The sequence below is a fragment of the Chiloscyllium plagiosum genome, chromosome 29 (assembly GCF_004010195.1).
Source record: "Chiloscyllium plagiosum isolate BGI_BamShark_2017 chromosome 29, ASM401019v2, whole genome shotgun sequence".
In the NCBI taxonomy this organism is placed as follows: domain Eukaryota; kingdom Metazoa; phylum Chordata; class Chondrichthyes; order Orectolobiformes; family Hemiscylliidae; genus Chiloscyllium; species Chiloscyllium plagiosum.
The window spans coordinates 23,560,882-23,586,947 of NC_057738.1; the positions used below are offsets into that span (position 1 = coordinate 23,560,882).

General features: G+C 41.5%; 1 protein-coding gene across 4 annotated transcripts in view; it reads right to left on the reverse strand.

The window, feature by feature from the left end:
- The window catches only part of LOC122564437 (NFX1-type zinc finger-containing protein 1-like), an 89,415-nt gene extending 64,279 nt beyond the window's left edge, over window positions 1-25,136 (reverse strand). For 2 of the 4 annotated variants that reach the window (XM_043719294.1, XM_043719293.1), the window contains exons 1-3: window positions 24,885-25,136; window positions 6,345-6,442; window positions 2,556-2,834 (exon numbers count right to left, since the gene is read on the reverse strand). In XM_043719294.1, the coding sequence (XP_043575229.1) occupies window positions 2,556-2,834; window positions 6,345-6,399 (334 nt within the window). In that variant the 5' untranslated portion in view covers window positions 6,400-6,442; window positions 24,885-25,136. The remainder of the gene's footprint in view (window positions 1-2,555; window positions 2,835-6,344; window positions 6,443-24,884) is intronic. The other 2 variants (XM_043719291.1, XM_043719292.1) reach the window with 2 other exon arrangements.
- Between the last annotated feature and the right edge of the window lie 930 nt (window positions 25,137-26,066).

Sequence of the window (26,066 nt, forward strand, 5' to 3'; positions counted from 1 at the left end):
CAATGTCTTGTACAACCTCAACATGACTTCACAATTCCTATACTCAAAGGACTGAAGGGTGCAGGCAAATGTGCCAAATGCCTTTTTAATCGCCTGTCTGTATGTGAAGCAAACTTCAAAAAACTATGTACTTGAACTCCTATACACCTCTGTTTTACAACACTTCTCAAGGCCCTACCATTAATTGTATAAGCCCTATATTTGTTTGTTGTACCAAAATGCAATACCTTTATCCACATTGAACTCTATCTGTCATTTTTTCAACCCATCGACCCGTTTCATCAAGATCCCTTTGTAATCTGAGAAAACCTACTTCACTTTCTACTATGCCACCAATTTTGGTGACATCCACAAACTTACTAACCATGCCTTCTATATGCTCATCTAAGTTATTCATATAAATGACAAACAAAAGCGGACCTAGAACCAACCTCTATGGAACACCACTGCTGATAGGCCTCGAATCCAAAATGCAACCCTCTACCACCACTCTTCGTCTCCTGCCATTAAGCCAATTATGTATCTAATTGACAAGTTTACCCTGAATCCCATGTGATCTAACTGTACTCATTAGTCTATTGTGTGGAACCTTGTCAAAGGCTTTACTATCTACGATCACTGCCTCAAACTGGGGATATTGGTCTGATGGAGGACCCTCATGTTGGTGCACCTACCTTGGCAGTGGATTTACATGTTATGGACCAGATCAAACCGCCTCAAAACATGTAAAAGGAAAAAAAAACCTAGATTCTAACTTTTTCTGATTTTAAAGGCAAGTGCCAAGCATTGCACGTTGGTTAAACTCTCAAAGTTGAAGCAAAACATACACTATAAAATACAGATGAAATAAAAATAATAAGAAGTGGTTTAACTGTAAATCTATCGAAATTTTTAACAAAATATTAACTGTTCCAATACAGTAAAATCCCGTAAGGACATCCTTGGCAAAGGCAAATTCAGTAAAATAGATTGTCTCACATGCAGTTCGAACTGCAGGAAAAGAACTCTAGCTTTTAGCTGTAAAAGAGAGAGGAATAACAGCTTCCACATCCAGCTTCAAGACACCAGCATCTGCTATTGAAAGCTAAAACAAAAAAAAATCCTGGTTCTGTGGGAGCTTGACCCCACCCATTCAGGCTGCTTCTATTGTTCCAACTTTAAAAAAAACCTAAGGACTCACAAGCTGTTGACTTTATTGGCTTGAAGCAGACCACTCACCATCTCTTTCTCAACCTTTCTTTATAAATGAAGAGTCAAAATACACTCTTAAAATACACATAGTATCATGATATACAGGATTTTGCAAAGACAGCATTAGTGATATAGCTTCAGGTATATGCTGCACATGGTCTTGTTTCTGATGTACACAGGAGAGCGAGGACCATGGCTGCTCTGTAAGACCATGAGTTTGTGGGCAGAGTGCTGGGTTTGAGGTCCCAGACTTTGCTGTTCAGGTGTTCGAAGGCTGCACTAAAGTACTGGTGTCAATGCTGGATTTCGTCAATGCCTGTTCACATTGAGAGGTGGCTCCCGAGGTACGGGAAATGATCCACATTGTGCAAGGGGTCACCGTGGATTGTCAAGATCGGTGGCAGTATTGCACAGCAGGAGATGGCTGGTAGAGAATCTTGGTCATTCATAACACCTATTAGTAAATCATGTTAATTTCACACAAACGCCTTTCAAGGAGGTTCCTTTCAAGGACACAACAGATATATTAAGAGAGTAGTGAAGCCATTGTTACTGGGAAGATTGATGGGGTTCATTTTCCATCGTGCTGAGTTAACTACTTACAGTTGAGACCCTGATAAAGTTGTTACATTTGGCCTCAGAATGTCTAGATTAAGGACAGGAGTACCAAGTTACTCCATCGATCAATGATTTTCCCAGCATAAGGAGACATGTAAAACATCGCAAAGTGCCAAGTGAGGACAGAAAGAAAATTGCCCATCACCGATTATCCATCAAGCAGAGTCAGAAAATTTAGTAAAGTTTTATAAGGAACACGTTGTTGCAAATATACTTTGACACCATCTGCACAAACAATTGTTTTTCTGATCTTGTCCGCAACTCATTTTATCATAATTTTAAGTTTATTGTCACACACAGCTCATTACTGTCTCACTACTTTCTGGTAGTTTTCAAAAGGCTTCCAACAAGTCATGTTTTAAATCTTTAATTTCCAAATTTGCTCATTACTATAATCCCTGATTACACCCAGAGTAATGTTGTCTCTCAATTGTCCTATTATGGATACCCTGAGGTATAAGCCATAATTTCCCAGTGCCAGCCTTATCTCAAGAGATAGCACTTTTATCTTTGAGTCAGCAGCCTTGGAGTTCAAGTTTTCCTCTGGAGGTTTGAGTACAAAATATGGTACACTCTAGGCCGGGACTCAGGAAGCACTGTCCTGTAAAAATTGCTGTCCTTCAGGTGAGGCATTAAACTGAGGCCTGCCTGGTCTCTCAGGTGAATACTAACAAAAGCAAAGTGATACTTGTAAAAAGAAAATTAACAGCTCCCTTCTCACGTTAACAAGTCTGCTCTATGCTCACCTCTTGGCTTTCCCTGAGCACCTGCTTCAGGCGTTTCTTTCTGGCCACTTGCTGGATGGGAGCGACTTCCAAATTTCCTTGGCTGTCTGCCACGCTGAGTACCACCGCTGGTTTCAGGCCTTCCAGAAGACTGCTGTGTGGAGCTGAAGTGGCTTTCATCGGGATTAAACACTTGACTATTCCCCTGCCTTCTGTCTTTTGAATGCTGTCGGTTTAGCCATTTGCTGCTGGAAGTATTCCATCTTCTTGATTGGTCACCAGATTGCTGATTTTCATCATCTACAGGACATAGCACAACATGGGTTTAATAGATTACTTTTAACAAGTTCATTACAAATGTTGACCATTCCGCATCAAAATAAAAATCAAGATAGATGCACTGGCTATCAACTATTCACCCTCACCCCAAAACATCTGTCCAGGGTGAACATGAATGACTGAATAATAAACAGCTCCATCCAAAAGTAACAAACACATTAACTGCTCATCAAGCTTGATCCAATCCCTTGCCAGAGCTCATGTGAGCAGCCCTCTGTACATCGTCTTAGAACCTTAGGATGATACCAGCAAGAACGAGTGGTGGCAGTGGATCCACCCAAGGCATTCTAAATTATTCTAGTGGAAAATCACCATATTAAAAGAGGTGTCATTTGAACACTGCAGCGAGCTGACGATACAGTATGACCGTAAGATGGACATTCACACTCATTCTGGACAAATGTTTCGTATTTTAATTGCAACCATTATCACGTACTTCCATGATATCTTTGTCAGTTAATCTCTCCTGCCCTTCCAGACCTTCCATTTTGACCTTCCAACCTTTTGTACCTCCAGTTTTCAACAGTTTAAACCCGAAGCATATCTATCTTCCTTTAGTTCTGAAGAAGTCTTAAATCGACTTGAAATGTTAACTTTCTCTCTTGACAGAGGCTGAAAAGCTCCACTGAGTAATTCCAGCAATCTGTTTGTAACATCAGATCTATTTTTAATTCAGATTTACATAACCTGAAATATTTTGCTTTTGTTCGTTAGATATTCTGCTGATTGCAAATTATTTAAACAAATATTGTGTTGAATGCTTGTGTGTGCTGTCTCTATACCAATATTTGCATCAGTTCAAATTGGTATGCTCTTGAAATTAACTATCACACTTATATACCATTAAAACTTGGCATTAGGAGACAATCTCAATTTATTTTAACTAATCTGTATTTTGTCTCCCAAGTAATTATGATACTTTGAATTACATCAATTTATAATTTCCATGTTTACATGAAAGTTCTCTATTTCGGAGCCGAGAACGAGTGTGAGACCATTGAATTCTGAATAGTTTTTGAAAATAAAACAAAATATCATATCTTAACTTGTGTCTTTTCATGCACAAAAATGTGACAATACGTTTACAACAGGACATGGCTCTACAAATATCGTTTGTTTCAACTGTTGCATCTGAAGTGCCAGAAGTAGCACACTAACTAAATCATTCTAAAACTTAACAGCATTATGTGACTAACACGATTTTTAAAAAAAATACAGAAGTGAGCATCTTAGATGGTAAAGGACACACTATTGTCATCACCAAGAAAGTCTCACCTGCTGGCCATTGAAAAGCTCATTAGGATCTGACAGGCAGAGTGTAGGCCAGGTTTCTTCGAGAATTACAGGCCTCAATATCCAGAGGCTGGTAGCTTCTGGACCCTAAAGGTCATGGTTGAGATCTACTCCTTGGGGGATTCAGCATGAAAAGCCCAGCTCTTCTCTAAACTCTTCCCTGTACCCGGGTCAGTGTGTGGACCCTGTACCCGGGAGTGTGTGTGTGTGTGTACACGTGTACCCTGTACCCGGGTGTGTGTGTGTGTACACGTGTACCCTGTACCTGTGTGTGTGTGTGTACCCTGTACCCGGGAGTGTGTGTGTGTGTGTGTGTGTACCCTGTACCCGGGAGTGTGTGTGTGTGTGTGTACCCTGTACCCGGGAGTGTGTGTGTGTGTGTACCCTGTACCCGGGAGTGTGTGTGTGTGTGTACACGTGTACCCTGTACCTGTGTGTGTGTGTGTACCCTGTACCCGGGAGTGTGTGTGTGTGTGTGTGTGTACCCTGTACCCGGGAGTGTGTGTGTGTGTGTGTGTACACGTGTACCCTGTACCCGGGAGTGTGTGTGTGTACACGTGTACCCTGTACCCGGGAGTGTGTGTGTGTGTGTGTGTGTGTGTGTACACGTGTACCCTGTACCCGGGAGTGTGTGTGTGTGTACACGTGTACCCTGTACCCGGGTGTGTGTGTGTGCACACGTGTACCCTGTACCCGGGTGTGTGTGTGTGTACACGTGTACCCTGTACCCGGGTGTGTGTGTGTGTGTACCCTGTACCCGGGTGTGTGTGTGTGTGTACCCTGTACCCGGGTGTGTGTGTGTGTGTGCGCGCGTGCGTGTATACCCTGTACGCGGGTGAGTGTGTGTACCCTGTACCCAGCTGAGTACCCAGGACAGTGTAAGGGTATGGGTGAAGGGCAGCAAGCATGGCTTTCAGGGACAACACCTATTTCCTCCCATCTCAATTGCCCCCAGTTTGGGGCAGTTGGAAGCCTATCCCTAACCTGGCAGTTTGCCCTTGTTTGCCAGTCGGAAAACTAGCCACATTTCTCACCCACTAGGAAGAAAGTTAATTGGCGAGGTGGTGTCCATCAACTGGCCAGCTTTTCAATGGTCATCAGGTGAGATTTTCTTGGTGATGACAATGGTGTGTTCTTTACCACCTAAGATGAGAAGGCCATCGATCTTCTTGCCTCGGGAGACATTATCTCATCACCGCCAACATTCCCTATTATTTCTCTTTCTAATCTCCCTCTTACCACCTCCAAGATGGGGTAAAAATCATGCCTTTTTTTTTTATGATTGACTGTTTGGTTTATTGAAATAAACAAAAGACAACTTGTAGCGTGGCAACAATATAATTCATACGCATTTGGAGTTTGCTATGTGTAACACAAGATTTGGATTGATGCTAAAAGATCTTAATTATAGAGGATATTATATTCTAAGCTGCATTCAACAGTCTGACCAGGGGCCAATTCAGATGGCTGAGGAGTGTATGGTGTTCAAATATGGAGCTGAACATAATACCAAGTGAAGAATTTAAATGTAACTGATCAACGCAGCTAATACTGTAAAGTCACGTTGTTTGCTGGTTACACAAAAACAGTCTTTTGTCACATCCTCATCTAATATTTACTCAATTGCAAATAAACTTTGCCCCTATGGAGCAGATCCAACACCCTCAATGTATTACAATGATACTTCAGCAATAGCCGTCCTGCCATGATGTCGAGCAGAGTTCAACTTATCAATGGCACAGGAGACCCATCATATGCATAAAGTTCTGATGGGATCAAAAATTTTACTTCATGGTCTCAGAATTCAATAATTATCTTCAGCAAACTGGTGAATGGCCTCCTTGCAATGGTGAGTTCCAAGCAAACAGCGCCATGAGGGGTTTGCCAATTTACAGTTTCAAGATGAATACTAAATGTACTTGAAAAGTGCAAATGATGCCATTTAAGCTTTCCCAAAAATTGTTTTTAGTCTGAATTCACACTCGACACCAAGGATCTAGCGTATTCCAATATATTCTCAATTTAACATTGTTTTAAAAAATTCTCAAGGTCAGGTTCGTAGGAGAGTAGTCCTTTCCCAAAAATTGTTTTTAGTCTGAATTCACACTCGACACCAAGGATCTAGCGTATTCCAATATATTCTCAATTTAACATGAATAAACTTTCAGATAATCATACCTGTTAGATTGACTTGTGTAGATAACTTCTGCCGGTCCTCGAACCGTTTGTACATCTTTAACTTCAGATGCTCTTTACACAGTTCAATCTGGCTCTGTCTGTTAAAATTAAAACAAAAATTCAAGAACAGCAATTTACATTTATCTAGACCCTTTAACACGGTCAAGCAATTCAATGCATTTCATATTGATGCTTTCACTTGTTTATAAACTGTTAAATTTCTATGTTTTTCCAAAGCTGATTAAACTAAAAGACACTACCGTTAAAACACTAACTTCTTCTCTTCAGATGCTACGTACGTGCCAAGCATTTGCAGCATTTTCTGATATTATTTCAGAATTCCAGCCTCTACTGTATTATGGCTGCTAATTGCTCAAAAGATACTGCACTTTGGTATAACTTCTCTTGGTACTCTTTGCAATTTCTGTCTGCCCATTAAATTGTGGCACTTGATCTGCATGGGACAGCACAAGGATAGGAAGTTGAGACATAGAAACAGGAATAGGTCATTTGACTCTTTGAGCCTGCTTTGCTACTCCATATGATCATGACTAATTCTCTTTCTCCCCATACCTCTTAAATATCTTTAAAGTTTGAAAAAAATCTCTTGAGTATGTTCAGTGACTTGGCCTCCACCTCTGTGGTAGAGGATTTCACAGATTCACTACCATTTTAGTGAAGAAACTTTCCCTCATCTCAATCCTAAATGGCCTATCACATATCCTGAGACTACACTCCACGGTTCTAGAGTCTCCAGGGAAAACATCTGCCCTGCATCTAGTCTGTCAATCAAATTAGAATGGTATACATTTCAATCAGACTCTCTCCCGTGAACACAACCCCAGTTGAACCAATAGTTCCTCATGGGAAAGTCCTGCCATTCCACAGCAGAGATGCTTATAAAACGTTGTTGCATGCCCTCCCCAGCAAGTATATCCAGTTTTAAGTAAGGTGACTACAATTGCAGCAATACTCCAAGTGTGGTCTCACTAAGCCCTTGAATAATTGCAGTAAAAAACATCCCGACTTCCGAATTGTATTTCACCAAGACATGAGTCTCATTCAGCAAAGTAGCAGCATATGCAGGGGAATCCATAATGGCAACATTTAAAGTTGTTCATTTTTACTCAAACCAAGTAATTAAAGAAAAAGGTTGAATTGCATTTTTGCCATACAAATAAGGAGCCAATTATTCCCAGTCCTGTGTCTGATGATTTGCTATTTGACTAAATCATGGCTGATCCATATCCTAACTTAATCTATTCACCTTATGATGTATGTCACATTGGTTGAAAAGGGTATCAATCAATTGGAGGTTAAAATTTTCAGTGCCACGCAGTCACAATAGCATTTCAGGAAATTATCATTTCAAATATCTAATATCCTTTGCATGAAAAGTGCTTTCTGACAGGATCAATAAGCAAAATCATTCCAATTTTGGCGCTCCACCACCTTGTTCTACATTTGCCACCAGATGTAAATATTTCTCTCCATCTACACTCTCAATAGTCAGTTAGATAACCTCTTAATTTTAAGAACTCTCAGGATGCAGGCTTAGGAAATGAAACAAGGCCTCATATGTAACAATTTTAGGTTAGCTAAAATAGCCTCAGTACTTTACTACATGTTAGAGATTTATTTGTCTGTACCAAATGTATAACATTTCCTAATTAATGTTAACAATGGAACAGCTTAACATAAAAGAAATCCGTAATGCAGAGGAAATACTTTCAATATTGATTTATATCTTATCTTTATCACTATTTTAAGATTTTCTTGCCTTGAAGGAACCTTAGTTCTTTAAAGTTCTTGAGATTCAGAGTTCAAGCGTAGATTCAATAGGTTTAGTATTGTTTAGCATTTCCCCAGTTCTGGATAACACAGTCTGTAAGTCAGTGCCCCAGATTAGAGCACTAATCGTCTACACAATAGGAAGGGTATTTGGAAGGATATGTTATAGGAAAGATATACAAGGTGAGGAGGGTTCAGAAGAGATTTAGCGGATGTCGCCGGGAGTGAAGGGTTTGAGATATAAGGAGATGCTGGATCGACTGGACTTTTTTCACTGGAGTGTAAGACATTGAGGAGTGACCTTACAGAGCTTTATAAAGCATGAGGGGTATAGAAAGGCAGGTGTCTTTTCCCTAGGGTGGAGATTTCAAGACTAGGGGGCATATTCTGAGGTGAGAGGAGAAAGATTTAAAAGAGACTTGAGGGGCATTTCTTTTAAACACAGCGAGTGATTTGTGTATGGAATGTATTTCCAAAGGAAGTGGTAAATGTGCCTACAGTTAGTGTTTAAAAGACATTTAGGCAAGTATATGAATAAGTGTTTGAAGGGATATGGGCCAAGTGCAGGCAGGTGTGACTTGTTCAAAGTTTGTGAGAAGATTTGTAGCTCGGGTGCTCGTTGCTGTGGTTCTGTTCGCCGAGCTGGAAATTTTTGTTGCAAACGTTTTGTCCCCTGTCTAGGTGACATCCTCAGTGCTTGGGAGCCTCCTGTGAAGCGCTTCTGTGGTGTTTCCTCCGGCATTTATAGTGGCCTGTCCCTGCCGCTTCCGGTTGTCAGTTTCAGCTCGGCGAACAGAAATTTCCAGCTCGGCGAACAGAACCACAGCAGGTGTGACTTGGTTTAGTTTGGGAGTATGGTTAGCATAGCTGGACAGAAGGGTCTGTTTCCATGCTTATGATTCTATGACTCTATAACTCTATGACTCTATGACTCAATTATAGTACTCAGTCAATATTGAATTATCCAAACTTAAGATCCATTAACTGGACTCTTGTCAACTTAAGTTCCTTCTTGATGATGGGTTTTACCCGAAATGTCGATTTTCCTGCTCCTCAGATGCTGCCTGACCTGCTGTGCTTTTCCAGCACCACTCTAAGCTTGACTTTTATCAACTTAAGCTGAACCATTCAAAGTTCTTGCACCTACAGTTGTTCTACAGCAATAATTTTAAAATATACCTCAATTAGCTTTTAAATAGAAATGATTCTGATGATAAATTTTAAATGCTCTTTAGAAATCCAAATTATTTTGGGAGACTGAAAACAGGCCACACAACACTCCTATTCAAGAAAGAAGTGGTTAAACTAGAAATAATACTGATTTGTAGTTGACCCATACTTTACATTTGCAATGACCAGCAGTGTTCACCATCATTACTCTATGGAATTGTCAGCATCTCCAATATTCACATGATTGCAGTTTAAAATAGAAATTCAAAGTTGTTGTCAGTGACGCCCTGTTCCTCCAAAGGGTGCACTATTCAAGCCCTCACACAATTGTTAGATCATTAACAATGCAAATAACATTTTTGATTGCAATAATAAACATTGGTTATTTGAGACAATCATACAGATTTGGAAAAATATCCGACTGGATTAGGAAAAATTATTTATATTCACTGTAAGACTGGAAAAGTTACAAAGCAGCAACCAGAAGACATCAAGTAGCCAAACACCTGAAAATTTCCCCAGGTATTATGACAGATAGTTTTAGGTGTCATTACTCCTCTGAATATTTGGAGTTAAAGACTCAAGTTGCTGTCAATACTATTCCAGAAATGTGTTGTTGAGGTTTCCCAAAGTGTGAGCAATTAGAAATCAATGAAATAGAATGATTTTAGCTTTTAGTCTTTAAGATTAGTCTTCCTATAAAACCCTTAAAGTTTTACCCAGTTGATTTTTTTTACTGCACTATTTAAAGTTCATAACTACTTCTAAATAGACTCACTGACCCAGAAAAAGTAATATCAAAGGTCTCCATTATGACAAATTCTTAAGTTCTGTCAGCATTAACTAATATTCATATTCCTTCAACAATTATTCATGCAGCTCTCGCTAATCTAGATGTAGACTGGTGAAATGGTAGTCTTAATAATAAAAACTTAAAAGTTGCCCAATTTTCACCGCACAGATGGGATATCTTCTTCACGGAAGAGATAAGAAGTAGAGGTGGAAAGGAATCTAGATATCCAAGTACACTAATCCCTAAATGTTATTAAGCAGGTATACAAAGTAATCTAAAAAGGAAAATGAAGCACTGGCCTTTAATTTAAGGAAGTTGAAATACAAGTTAAGCTTTAGTTGTACAAAACATTGACTAAACCCCATTCTGTGTTCAGTTTTAGGCAATGAAAGTCAGGAAAGATACATTGGCTTTAGTAGGGATGCCAGCACATGTTCAACAAGACAACAGGCTTAAAGGGTTGGCTTCCAAGGTAGCATAAAGCTAGCTTGTAATTCTTTATTTATAAAAGCTTGAAGGTTGATCCAACTGAGGTGCTTAAAAATTAATGAGAGATTTGATAGGGTGGACAGAGAGAAACAATAGCATTGAAAAGATGGAAATTAAAATAAGGAAGCACAACCTTACAACCGAAGCTAAGCCATTTAGGAATTGAACCAGGAAGCACAGATGGCAAAGTAACTTGTACATCTGAATCCAATCACAAATCATTTACCAGCACTTTACATTAATAAAGTTTTATTTTGAGACTTGTAATAAATAGACCATGAGACTTCAGTGGTAATATTAGCTAGGTTAAGTAAGTGAGCAAAAAAAATGGCTGAGTAAAATGTGAACTTGCCCACTTTGGCAGGCAGAAAAACAGCAAAATATTTAAATGGAGAAACATGACAAAACTCTGCAAAACAAAGGGATCTGGCAGTGCTGGCACATGAATCACAATAAATTAATGTGCAGTTACAGCCAATTATTAGGAAAGCAAATGGAATGTTATTATTCATTGCAAAAGAAATGGAATATAAAGAATGTTGCAACAGTGGTATAGTGTTTGTGAGACCAGATCTGGAGTAGTGTACAGTTTTAGTCTTATGTCAGAAACATTATAATAACCTAGAAGTAGTTCAGAGGTTAATTCCCATGCGTAGACTTTAGTCTTCTTGCATTGTTGCAGAAAAACAACAACATCAGATGTCACATCGCTAAGGCATGTCACATTACACAAATGCGTTTCTCCCAAGATACCACTTTTCTGAAAAAAATCACATGCAGCCATTCACAGCTACAAGATACCCACTAGATATTTTCTATTAAGAAAAACTTCACTCATGAACAGAACATGTTTTGTGCATTCAAGTTTGTTACTGCATACATAATCCTTAAACATTCAGGTCTTCCAATAGCACATTGATGCGTTGATGGCAGTTTGCCTGGTGTTTGTTTGTTGCTGGAATGAGGTTTCTTCTCTGGGCGTTGTCATTCTACTCGCATTAACGCCCAGAATGCAAATGCAACTCATTTTCTTTGTTGCTTGAGGATACCTCCAAGCCATATCCCACAGGCATGACACAGTAGCATGACTTCATCATTGTCTGTTGGAGTTGTCACTTGATTAATCCCTTCTTTTCCAGCTCCTCTCTCTTGGCTTTCAGTCTTGACTGAAGGGTAACTGAAACCTTCCTCAGAAGACATGGAAGCAGTTTCACATTCTCATCCACTTTAAGACGGTATTCAGCAGGAAGACACCCAAGCTCTGTGAAAAGATCTTGGTAAAAGTTTGGGATTCATTCAGCAGTAGTGACTGCAGCCCGGCAAAAGACTGCCAAACTCATCTGAAACATGTTACCAGTCCAGGCTTTAAACTTATTTCAATTATGAATAATAGACTTTGCTAACATTTACTATTTGAACTGTACATTTCCTCTCATCCTATTGCTTTGGGTTTTCTGGTTAGATTGCCTCCTTGAGATAACATCACATAGTCTGGACTTGATCTTTGATGTCTTGATTTTTTGGCTCTTCCGTGAGCACTTTATACAGGTGGATGATGATCCATGTAACACTAGTGTCTATTTAACACTTCACATTTACTTGAAGCTCTTCTGCTGTCAAAATTTTAACAATCATAAACTATTCATTACTGCAGTGTTGGAGTTAAATGCTACAGCATTCCAGTACTTTTGCTATTATGATAGATTGCAGAGTTATGGGCAAACCAGACATGTTGTGTCATCTGCTTTTAACTGTTTAAAAGATAAATCCCATTTTTCAGTGAATCAGGAATGGGATCACACCGTGGGAGAGCTTCAGTATGTCTGGGACAAGCGGCAATCTTTTTAAAACTCAGTCCCATTCCTGAGCTGCCCTGACTGGGATGTACATTTTCATTTTACTCAGGAGCTTTGTTGCAGTTGATCCACCTTGTTTATAGTACCTCCAGACAAAACATCCAAGACAAGTTGGAAAGTCTTTGCCTTAAAATGATTTTATCTGTTCCAGTCACCACCCCCCCCCCCCCACCCCTTCATTTCCATGACTGCCCAATAATACGCTAGCTGCTTCTCAAACTGAATATAGTATTTTGGCAAAATCCTAGGGGAGACTGCTGCCCCAGCTGATTTTGCCACAGACTCCAAGTAGCTATATTGTCAGTCACGGATACTTGTAATTCTAGGGGTATTTCTGACACATAAGCAGCCAAAGGAACTGTTTGCACAACCACTTCTTTAGCAGCTTCAAAAGCCTTCTATTGTAAGGGAAAATATGGCAGTGTAAATGTGTTGCAACAGGATGGTCAAAATGAGGGACGTGCCTACTACAGTAACGCAACAGCCCCACAAAACTCAAGACCACTTCGTTAGCCGTCAGGGCTTGCATCGCATTGATTTTATTTTTTAGGGATTACACATTCTCCCCGACCCACTAGATTCCCAGGAAAAGAACACTCTGGCTCAACCCCTGGATTTTCTTGGGATTAATTTCCAGTGCCAGATGTTGAGTCAAGATGGCTAACACTTCAGCTACTGTGTCTTCTGAAGGGCCACGTAACAGTTTGTCATCGATGCAGTGGGTGGTCTGTATTGCTCGGGGTGGGGGAAGAGAGAGAGCGAGAGAGAGAGTGAGAGTGAGAGAGAGAGCAAGAGAGGCAATATCTCCACATCCTGGGTTATTAAACCACGGCAGAGAGTTGGGCTGTGTAGGTTGCCCTGTGGCAATCTACTCTCCTATGTGAAAGCAGACTGACCCTTCGAGTTTTCATCCAGGGTAATGGAGCATTAATCTGGCATTAGCCAGATTGATGGTGACATACCATTCATCAATTCCTAATGACTGCTACTCCAGTATGAATAGAATTCCTGCAGTGTGGAAACAGGCCCTTCAGCCCAACAAGTCCACACCAACCCTCTGGAGAGTATTCCACCAATTCCCCATTACTCTACATTTACCCCTGACTAATGCACCTAACCTATACATCCCTGAATTCTACGGGTAATTTAGAATGGCCAATTCAACTAACTTGCACATCTTTGGGAAGAAACCGGAGCACCCAAAGGAAACCCATGCAGACATGGGGAGAATGTGCAAACTCCACACAGACACAGTCACCCAAGGCTGGAATCGAACCTGGGTCCCTTGCACTGTGAGGCAGCAGTGCTAATCACTGACCCACTGTGCTATGAGACAGCAGATAACAATGGTCGCATATATTTGTCTAACTGCCGATAATGGACTGTCATTGTTCAGCTATCATCTGATTTCCTTCCTGCCCATACAATGCTATTAAACAGGGAGACAGGTCATACAAGCCCTGAAGTCACTAACCCTTCAGTAGTCGATGAGATTTCGTTATGCCTTCCAGGCATCCAATACTGTTTAATGTTGATGATTGGTGGGGAGGGAATATGTATAGTTCCCACTTAGCTTTCCCAACCACCATAATCATCCTTCATATACTGAAACATAACTTCCCCATTAGGGTTAGCATTTCCATTCCCCTTTGGGATATCCATTCCCACAATATTTTCATTTACACTAGATATTAACACAGAGACAATCCATGGTGGTCTATTCCCAATTGCTAACCGTATCACACTGCTAGTATTTCTGTTCCCCCAAATCCATCATTCTAATTCCTGTATTTCTGGATGGGTTTCCTTGAAGTATAGTAACCTAAGCCCCCATATCAAGCAGTATCAAATATAGAGGGAGTGAGCAATACACAGGAGTAAAGGAAACATTTCCAAGATAGGGAGGACAGTGCTTTAAATACAACAGGCTGGATTATTTCACACACAAGTGTTTTCTGGAGAGAAGCAAAGCAGGTCGATGAGGATTGGTGCAGGAGAGATGTTGGATGTTGAATCTCATGAGCCACTTTACACCATTAAACAGGTTGACATTGTCAGATGTAAAATGTGATTATAGTGTTGGCCTTAAAATGCTATATCAAAACTTAACTGCACATGATTGAACAAAGTGGAAAAATACATGAAATAGCAGGCCTCATGCAAAAACAGCCTGTTTGGGCTGGAGAGCTAACTGCACAATGGGCCAGGTAGGAAACAGGTTACTGTGCAGTTAGTAGGAGGCTACCTGGAAGTGGTCTTTAACTTGTTTTCTGCACAATAGAATGCCTGGAAGAGGACTGAAAGTACGAGAAACTTTGACGCAGCATGCAACATTAGATTCAGAAACCTTAATATCGAGGACTTTGCTTCCTCAATGAAGTTGCTCCATATGGCAGGTATTTGCAAGACAGGTGCCATGGAATCGGAGATAGAGTTGCTTCGTCAAAGTTCCTGATGTGCCGAAAGGCAGTGTAAGACTCACATGTATCTCAGTAGTTTAATCTAATCATTTAGCTTAATATGTGTCAATAACTAATTCATAAGTATTAAGTATTTGAACTCAATAAATTTGCTATATATTGAGGCACATCAGTCTTCTTGTAATCATTTTGATCAGACCTTAAAAGAACCCATTAGATGCTTTCAGTCTCACACTACATTTGGCACTGCAATCAGTCGCTGAGCAAAATGTTCAAAAAGATTAAATGTCCCAGTGGAGGAAATGCGTTCTGTGTCCAGACATGGTCTTCCAGCAATGGGTTCGGTGTGCTAGCAGACTGGTTGGCTGAGTTAAGACCCCACAATTTTGGGAGAAACATTTGGCACAACGTCCCAAGGGACAACTCCCAGCATAAAAGACTGTTTGGAGGAAGTGGGTTTCCCCAAACAAACCAAGGTTCCGCTGATTGGGCTCCATATGCTACGAGATTGAAAGGAAGTGGATGGGACATTGACTGGGCCACTGGCCACAGCAGAAGGTTACACTGGTGGAGATGGCTCAGACTCTTCAGGAAAGAGCGGATAAAGCAGAGGAGGAGCAGATCAGTATAGGCTGTATATTGGTCTCAATTGAGCACACGAAACAGACAAGCCAAGAAACTGGAAAGTGAACCTAGCTACATTTTTAATAAACCCATTTTTCTAAATCAACCTGTTCACAGATGTCACCTCTGGAGCAAGTGGGACTGGAACTCAGGTCTCCTGGTCTAGATAGGGTCACTACCTCTGTGCCACAAGAGGGCCCAAGTGAATCCAACTAAAGTGTCCTCTTTATTAACTTCAGCTGATTGGGACTCAATCAATGGGACAATGATATTTGGTATTCGTCCAATTCAGAATATAAGTGGACAGATGGGGAAGAACCCAGTAGTGTTAATGTATCCCTAGCATGCCCATTAATAAACAATAAGACATGGCCATCAGGTTCTGCAGTTTACTCGAATGACACACTGACAGAATTGCAGGATTTTGGAAAAATATTCTGCCAAAAAGCAGGGGAGTCACCGGGACTTTGGATAGACTGGCTATGGGACTTGGAATGTCTATTGTGTCTCTCTGTCGTGAGCAGCTCTGGAGTATGGGAGTCTTGTCTCCATGACCAACCACCAATCATGCTATGCATGGGGCCCAGGGGACAGGAATACTGACTGCATCGATACATGCAGCAGTGAGAACTCCATGGACTGGGAGCAGGAAACTGCCCCATGGTGTACCATTCCAGAGGGAACTGCCCTATTGTATGAGTTATGCTACGTAAACAAGATTGTAAATTAATGACTTCCAGAGCTCGGACCATTGTTGGGGGCAGCTCCAGGCAGAGCAGTAGTTGTATTGTAATGTTGTCAGGACAGAAAGCTGAGCTAAAACTTAGGCAATGCGGAAGAGCAGAGTAAAGGGAACCCTGGGAAAAGGCAGAAAGTGAAAGATAAAAATCAGCTGAAATGAGACATTCGCTGCTTTATTGAACAGATATAGATAGGTCTGAAATAGATGCTATAACCACCAGTTTTATGTATTATGGGGGATTTCAACTTCCCAAATATTCACTGGAAGCGCTATAGTTCGAGCACATTAGATGGGTCAGTTTTTGTCCAATGTGTGCAGAAGGGTTTGCTGACATAGTATGTAGTTAGGCCAACAAGAGGCAAGGCCACATTAGATTTGGTACTGGGTAATGAACCCAGCCAGGTGTTAGACTTGGAGGTAGATGAGCACTTTGGTGATAGTGACCACAATTCAGTTAAGTTTACTTTAGCGATGGAAAGGGACAGGCATATACCGCAGGGCAATAGTTATAACTGGGGAAAAGGCAACTATGATGTGATTAGGCAAGATTAGGATGCATGGGGAAGGGAACTGCAAGGGATGGGCACAATTGAAAAATGCAGCTTTTTCAAAGAACTGCTACTGCATGTCCTTGATAAGTATGTACCTGTTAGGCAGGAAGGGAGTGAGGAAACCATGGTTTACTAAAGATGTTGAATCTCTTGCCAAGAGGAAGTCGTAGGTTTATGTAAAGGTGAGACATGAAGGCTCAGTTAGGGCACTTGAGAGTCACAAGTTAGACAGGAAAGACCTAAAGAGAGAGCTAAGAATGTCAGGAGGGGACATGAGAAGTCTTTAGCAGGTAGGTTCAAGGAAAACCCTAAAGCTTTCTATAGATATATCAGGAATAAAAGAATGACCAGAGTAAGATTAGGGACAAATCAAGGATGGTAGTGGGAACTTATGCATGGAGTCCGAGGAGATAGGAGAGATATTAAATAGATATTTTTCATCAGTATTAATACAGGAAAAAGACAATATTGCCAAGGGAAATAGTGAGATATAGGTTATTGGACTAGACGGGATTGAGGTTCATATGGAGGAGGTGTTAGCAATTCTGCAAAGTGGGAAAATAGGTAAGTCCCCTGAACTGGATGGGATTTATCCTAGGATTCTCTGGGAAGCCAGGGAAGAGATTGCAGAGTCTTTGGCTTTGATCTTTATGTTGTCATTGTCTCCAGGAATAGCATCAGAAGACTGCAAATGTTGTCCCCTTGTTCAAGAAGAGGGGTAGAGACAACCTTGGTAATTATAGACCAGTGAGCCTTACTTTGGTTGTGGGTAAAGTGTTGGAAAGCATTATAAATCCTATCTCTTATAATCATCTAGAAAGCAATAATTTAATTAGGGATAGTCACAGTTTTGTGAAGGGTAGGTCATGCCTCACAAACCTTATTGAGTTCTTTGAGAGGTGACCAAACAGGTGAATGAGGGTAAAGTGGTTGATGTGGTGTATATGGATTTCAGTAAAGTTTTTGATAAGGTTCCCCATGATAGTCTACTTCAGAAAGTACAGAGGCATGGGACTGAGGGGGTTTTAGCAGTTTGGATCAGAAATTGGCTAGCTGTAACATGACAGAGGGTGGTCGTTGATGGGAAATGTTCACCCTGGAGTTCAGTTACTAGTGGTATACTGCAAGGATCTGTTTTAGGGCTACTGCTAATTTTTATAAATGACCTGGATGAGGGTGTAGAAGGATGGATTAGTAAATTTGCGGACAACACAAAAGTCGGTCGAGTTGTGGACAGTGCAGAAGGATGTTGCAAGTTACAGAGGGACATAGATAAGCTGCAGAACTGGGCTGAGAGGTGGCAAATGGAGTTTAATATGAAAAAGTGTGAGCTGATTCACTTTGGAAGGAGCAACAGGAATAAAGGGTACTGGGTTAATAGTAAGATTCTTGGCAGTGTGGATGATCAGAGAGATCTCGATGTTCATGTGCATAGATACTTGAAAGTTGCCACCTAGGTTGATAGGGTTTTTAAGAAGGTGTACGGTGTGTTAGCTTTTATTGGTAGAGGAATGGAGTTTCAGTGCCATGAGGTCATGCTGCAGCTGGACAAAACTCTGGTGCGGCCACTCTGGAGTAATGTGTACCGTTCTGGTCATCGCATTATAGGGAGGATGTGGAAGCATTGGAAAGGGTGCAGAGGAGATTTACCAGGATGTTGCCTGGTTTGGAGGGAAGGTCTTACGAGGAAAGGCTGAGGGACTTGAAGCTGTTTTCATAACCTTCTCTGTAAAGAGGTGACTTAAGAGGAGACATAAAAGACAAGAGGATTAGGTAGGGTGGAGAGTGAGAGCCTTTTTTCTCGGATGGTGATGGCTAGCACAGGGGATGTAGCTTTAAATTGAGGGGTAATAGATATAGGACAATGTCAGAGGTAGTTTCTTTACTCAGAAAGTAGTAAGGGTATGGAACACACTGCCTGTAACAGTAATAGATTCGCCAACTTTAAGGGCATTTAACTGGCCATTGGATAAAGATATGCATGATAATAGAACAATGTAGGTTAGATGGGCTTCAGATTAGTTTCACAGGTCGGTACAATAGAGGGCAAAAGGGCCTGTACAGCACTGTAATATTCTATGCTCTATGAAGAAGTATTGAAACCCTGGTATGGGATCAGCTCCTCCCAGGATACATCAGAGTTCCCTCTGTACCTTATGTTGGGGGATCTGGAGAAAATGTGGTGAGTGAGTAATTCCCTAGACTAGGATAGTTGGTAGGGGCCCCAAGATGGGACTAATAAAGGGAGTTGAATCTGGCGACCTGAGGCTACACATACATAGTACAATTTAGTGGACAAATAGAAATAAACAGTAAATAAGTATGTAAGTTAGTCACTAAGCTGGAAGGTTTGTTTTCAGACATTTTGTCACCATACTAGGTAACATCATCAGTGAGTCTCTGGTGATATGTCCCGCCTCTTTATTTATAGGTCTTGGTTTCTTAAGGTGGGTGATGTCCATCTTCCCTTGAAAAAAAGAACCAGAAATGATATCAGCCACCTTACAGAACCAAGACCTATAAATTAATTAATTAATTAGAATGGACGGCTTTGAGGTATGTAGGGAAGAGGTGTTGGAAATTCTGGAAAGTGTGAAAATAGATAAGTCCCCTGGGCCTGATGGCATTTATCCTAGGATTCTCTGGGAAGCAAGGGAGGAGATTGCAGAGCCATTGGCCTTGATTTTTATGTCCTTGTTGTCTACAGGAATAGTGCCAGAAGACTGGAGGATAGCAAATGTGGTTCCCTTGTTCAAGAAGGGGAGTAGGGATAATCCTAGTAAATATAGGCCGGTGAGTCTCACTTCTGTTGTGGGCAAAGTCTTAGAGAGAATTGTAAGGGATAGGATTTATGAACATCTGGATAGGAATAATGTGATCAAGGATAGTCAGCGTGGTTTTGTGAAGGGCAGATTGTGCCACACGAACCTTATTGAATTCTTTGAGAAGGTAACTAAGGAGGTGGACGAGGGTAAAGCGGTAGATGTGGTGTATATGGATTTTAGGAAGGCGTTTGATAATGTTCCCCATGGTAGGCTACTGCAAAAAATACGGAGGTATGGCATTGAGGGCAAGTTGGAGGTTTGGATTAGGAATTGGCTGGCTGGAAGAAGACAGAGGGTAGTAGTTGATGGTAAAGGTTCATCTTGGAGTGCAGTTACTAGCAGTGTTCCGCAAGGATCTGTTTTGGGACTATTGCTGTTTGTCATTTTTATAAATGACCTGGAGGAGGGGCTAGAAGGTTGGGTGAGCAAGTTTGCGGATGAGACGAACGTCGGTGGAGTTGTTGACAGTGAGGAAGGATGTGTGAGGTTACAGCAAATTATAGATAAGCTGCAGAGCTGGGCAGAAAGGTGGCAAATGGAGTTCAATGTAGCTAAGTGTGAGGTGATTCACTTTGGTATGAGTAACAAAAAGATGGGGTACTGGTCTAATGGTCGGATACATGGTAGTGTGGATGAGCAGAGGGATCTTGGTGTCCATGTACACAGATCTCTGAAAGTTGCCACCCAGGTAAATAGTGCGGTGAAGGCGGCATATGGCGTACTGGCTTTTATTGGTAGAGGAATGGAGTTCCGGAGTCCTGAGGTCATGTTGCAGTTGTATAAGACTCTAGTGCAGCCGCATCTGGAGTATTGTGTGCAGTTTTGGTCGCCATACTATAGGAAGGATGTGGAGGCACTGGAACGGGTGCAGAGGAGGTTTACCAGGATGTTGCCTGGTATGGTAGGAAGATCGTATGAGGAAAGGCTGAGGCACTCGGGGCTGTTTTCATTGGAGAAAAGAAGGTTTAGGGGTGACTTGATAGAGGTGTACAAGATGATTAGGGGTTTAGATAGGGTTGACCATGAGAACCTTTTTCCACGTATGGAGTCAGCTATTACGAGGGGGCATAGCTTTAAATTAAGGGGTGGTAGGTATAGGACAGATGTTAGGAGTAGATTCTTTACTCAGCGAGTTGTGAATTCATGGAATGCTCTGCCAATAGCAGTGGTGGACTCTCCCTCTTTATGGGCATTTAAACGGGCATTGGATAGGCATGTGGAGGATAGTGGGCTACTGTAGATTAGGTGGGCTTGGATCGGCACAACATCAAGGGCCAAAGGGCCTGTACTGCGCTGTATTTTTCTATGTTCTAAATAGAGAGGTGGGACATTCCACCAGAGCTTCACCGCAGACTCTCACTGATGATGTTACCTAGTATGGTGACGAAATGTCTGAAAACAAACCTTCCAGCTCAGCGAACTAACTTACATACTAACCATCAACCTGAGCTACAAATCTTCTCAAAACATGCTAATAAAAACAGTAAATATTTACATCTTGCACCCTAGCCTTGATATTGGATTCAAAGAGAAAACTGTGTATAATCAATTTGTTGGAGTCTTTTGAAGAAGTAACATTGTGTGGATAATTTGGAAGCCTGAAAGATGCAATGTACTTGGATTTACTGATGGCAAGTTGGTAAGGTGGCACATCAAAGTTTGTTTAAGAAAATAAAAGTTTATGGTGTTGGGAGTAACAAATGGGTGAAAGATCGGCTGGCCAACTAAAAACAGAGAATGCATAAATGATCCTTCATCTGTTTGGCAGGTTATGATCAACAGATTCCTGTGGGGCCTAGACAGGGAAATTATAAAAATTTGACGCCCATCAAGGAGAGTAAAGACATGGCAGCGAAGTTCATAGATGACACAAGGTAGGTAGGAAAGTATGTTGTGAATAAGACGTAACAGCATTACAGATGGAAACAAGTAGTTTGCGCGAGTGGGCAAAAGTGAGGCAGTTGGAGAATAATATGGAAAAATGTCAAGTTGTTCACTTTGGCAGGTAGAATAAAAAGGCCCAGTACTACTTAAACAGAAAATGACTGAAAAATTCTGAGGTGTAAATGGTTTAGGTGTTCTGGTGCATGAGTCACAGCACATAACAAGCAGGCTAAAGGGATGCTATCCTTCATTAGGAGAGGTATTGAATATAAAAATAAGGAGGTTATAATTCAGTTATACTGAGCATTGATGAGACCACATCTCAAATACTGTGGATATAGTTTTGGTCTCCTTATTAAGGAAGAATACAAAGAAAGGTGATTTAGAGGAGTTTACTAGATTGACACCTGGAATGAGTGGGTAGGACAGGTTGGGTTCATATAGGAGAAAGTAAGGACTGCAGATGCTGGAGATCAGAGTCGTGAGTGTGCTGCTGGAAAAGCACAGCAGGTCAGTCAGCATCCAAGGAGCAGAGAATCAACGTTTCGGAATCCTGATGAAGGGCTTATGCCCGAAACGTCGATTCTCCTGCTCCTCAGATGCTACCTGACCTGCTGTGCTTTTCCAGTGGCACACTCTTGACTCTGGGTTCACAAAGGGATGGGTTAGACAGGCTGGGTTCACATAGGGATGGGTTAGACAGGCTGGGTTCACATAGGGATGGGTTAGACAGGCTGGATTCAGCCATTCTGGTAAAGATCTCCAGAATCAGTTCAGCAAGATCTCAGCCTTGTGCATTTCCAGTGACAAACTAGTCTGCTGTTGAATCCAACAGTCTGATCAGAAAAATTTGTGATTCAAATTATAACATCCTTCAGGTTCGACAACCCATTCCATTTATAATGGCAGGAAGAGGTTTCAGGAAGCTGGACAGACAGGGGTCTGAATGAAGTGGCACAAACAGGAAGAGTGGAGGAGGTTACAGAGAGAGCAGTGGTCTGATCTGGAGTAGTTGCGGAACTGGAGGTGATTTCATTCTGAGGGAGAGCTTGGAGCCACAGGAGGTTATAGAAGTAAACACCGAGAATGGACTTAAGGTAACCAGGGATGGTATCATATAATAGCCAATGGGAGTTAGAGTCAGAGATGTACAGCATGGAAACAGACCCTTGGGTCCAACCCATCCATGCCGACCAGATATCCCAACCCAATCTAGTCCCACCTGCCAGCGCCTGGCCCATATCCGTCCAAACCCTTCCTATTCATATACCACATTGATGAAACATGTGTTATTGGAGAACGTGATTAGCCATGGGGTGAAAGGTTAAGAGGGTAAAACAGTACAAACAGATCAACCATGAGTTTATGGAATGGAAGAGCAGGCTCGAGGCGCTGAACTGACTCTTCCTTTTTTTTTGTTTATATACACAACATGAAAACAGCCCAAAATGGTCAAGGTAGACCAAAAATCTACCACCCAAGCTTACACAGACAGCCCCATCCAAAACACTATACATACCAGATCAGTAGAAATTTTCAAGACCGAGGAGTTTGCTGGGTCAACTCATCCATGCTGACCAGATATCCCAAATTAATCTAGTCCCATTTGCCCTTCCTAATCATATATCCATCCTGATGTCTTTTAAATGTTGTAATTGTACCAGCCTCCACCACTTCCTCTGGCAGCTCATTCCATACATGCTCCACCCTCTGTGTAAAAGGTTGCCCCTTAGGTCCTTTTATATCTTTCCCCACTCATCTTAAATCTATGCGTTCTAGTTTTGAGCTCCCCTATCCTGGGAAAAAGACCTTGACTATTCACCCTATCCATGCTCCTCATTATTTTATAAACCTTTATAAAGTCACCCCACAGCCTCTGATGCTTCAGGAAAAATAGCCCCAGCCTTGCAGAGTCATAGAGATGTACAGCACAGAACGACTCTCCAGGCCAACTCATCCACGCTGATCACAGAACACTACAGCACAGTGCAGGCCCTTTGGCCCTTAATGTTGTGCTGACCTCTTATCCTGCTCTAAGATCAGACTAACCTATCTTCCATGTGCTTATCCAAAAGTTGCTAAAATGTCCCTAATATATCTGAGGAGAAAATGAAGACTGCAGATGCTGGAGATCAGAGTCGAGAGTGTGGTGCTGGAAAAGCACAGCAGGTCAGGCAGCATCCAAGGAACAGGATTCCCTTCATCAGGAATCCTCGATTCTCCTGCTCCTCGATGCTGCCTGAAAGGCTCAGGACCGAAACGTTGATTCGCCTGCTCTTCGGATGCTGCCTGACCTGCTGTGCTTTTCCAGCACCACACTCTCAATCCTAATGTATCTGACTCTACTACTACTGCAGGTGGTGCATTCCATGTACCCACCACTCTCTAAAAACATAATCTTGTCCCATTTGCCAGCATTTGGCCCAGATCCCTCTAAACCATTCCTGTTCACATACCCATGTTGTAATAGTACCAGCCTCAACTCCCTCCTCTGGCAGCTCATTCCATACACACATCACCTTCTGCAGGAAGGACAGGTAAACCATTAAGGTAAAGGTAAATCAAGATCCAACTGAATGTAGGTCCTGCAATTCCTACATCCTTGATTAGAAAAACAAATCTAAACGTTTTGCAGCTGCATTACGGCAATAACTCAGTGGAGTATTTGTATATTAATCACTTGAACCTTGTGAGTACTTATCAATCCTGTGACTATAATGACACGTTATTAGTCACACTTTCACCAAGCACTGCCGACTAAATATGTTTTACAGATTGCATCACACTTCTAATATTGCAAATGTAAACCACTGGAGTGACCTATTATCCCAATATTCCAGCCTCTGGAGGATCCCTCGTTTTAACCCATCAATGGCCGTGCGTTCAGTTGGTTAAGCCCCAAGTTCAAGAATTCTCTCTGCCACATTTACCCTTCGAGGTGACACACCTTAAACCAATTTCCTAAAGGCCGCTTTTGGTCACCTGACCCAATATCTCCTTATGCACTCCGGTTTTTTATTGTATGTTTAAGGTATCTCTTCGAAATGCTTTGAGACTTTTCATTATTTCAACTACACGACTGACTCCAATTCTTGCTTTCCTACATAGGCAACCAACCCAAGACTTCAAAACCCCATTTGGTAAGAGGTCGCACTTTTCAAAACAATATTTAATCTTATTACATATATAAATTTTTGTCACAATATGTAGGCAATTCACGTTATTCACCATATACACAAATGGTGGCGTCAATCGCAAGGGCAAATTTGGGGCAAAAATAAAAACCGAAAGATATTTTATATTTTATTTCCGACCGCTCCCCTTAAACAGTGCTGTGAGGAAAATAAGAGCGTTAAGACAAGCAACCCTGTATTTTAAGCGAAAACAAAACCCACCTGTTTACACTTTAATCTGATGTTGCGTGATTTTTAACTTTGTACATCCCAGTCCAACACCGGCATCACCAAACCTATTTTAAGCAGTTGATTTAGGACTGTGAGTATCTCGTGTGATGAAGGAAAACAGATTTAAGTAGCGGAAAAGCAACGCGATCGGCTGACCCTTTACAAACAGCGTACCCTGATCACCGAAGCAACGCTCTCATCCCCTTCCACCGCGCTCTCTGCAAAGGGACTGAAGTCCAGCTAAGGCACTCACCGGGCTGCTGCTCAGTTTCGATTCCTCGATCTTTCCACCCAGGTTTTCACGCCTCTTTTACATCGAGAGGCCAATGACTGAGTTTCTGGATCTCATCACGTCAAGGAAATCGAAACTAATAAAAGTTTGTTGAAATGCACGTCTTCTGTGTGTTGCACCAACTCAGGAGAACAGGGCTCGGTGAAAACTAACAAACTGACTCAACTTGGACACCTGTTGGAAGGGGGATTTGGTCCTCCACTGATAATTTAGCATCAGTACCAGACAGGTGCAAGTTGCATTTTAACAGAAGATGTTGGTATTAGCAGGTCTGGCAACATCTGCAGAAAGAGACAGAATTAATATTCCAGGAGAAGCATTTCATTGCACATTTGATTCAGCAGCATATTGGTTTTGTTGTGGAGGAAAAAAGAGTCAGGAATATATTTTTTACATCTTGAACTATTTGGGCGTTCTCTGAATTGATTGTTTAAAAAAATCTATGTGATATGTGCTGTGGGCACAAAAGAAATGACATCAGAAAAACAACGAAACAAGGGAGATAAAGAATGCAATACTGGGGAAATAGAAACTCCGCTTTAAAGGACTAGGAGACCCATATGCTAATGTTGGCTTTCAACCATCTGGCCTTTTTCACAGACGCAGGGGTCAAAGTAAGGACACCCCAGAAGTTGCGAGCCTTGCTCCTGAAATCCTGTTTCTCGGTAGATGTTCCTGGTAAACTAATAGGTGTTTCCAAAAGCCAATATTTCTGTGAACCTGCTAAAATCAATGGACTGTTTCCACAACACAAAAACCTTTACAAAATTATGAGGGGCATGGATAGGACAAATAGACAAAGTCTTTTCCCTGGGGTCGGGGAGTCCAGAACTAGAGGGCATAGGTTTAGAGTGAGAGGGGAAAGATATATAGAGACCTAA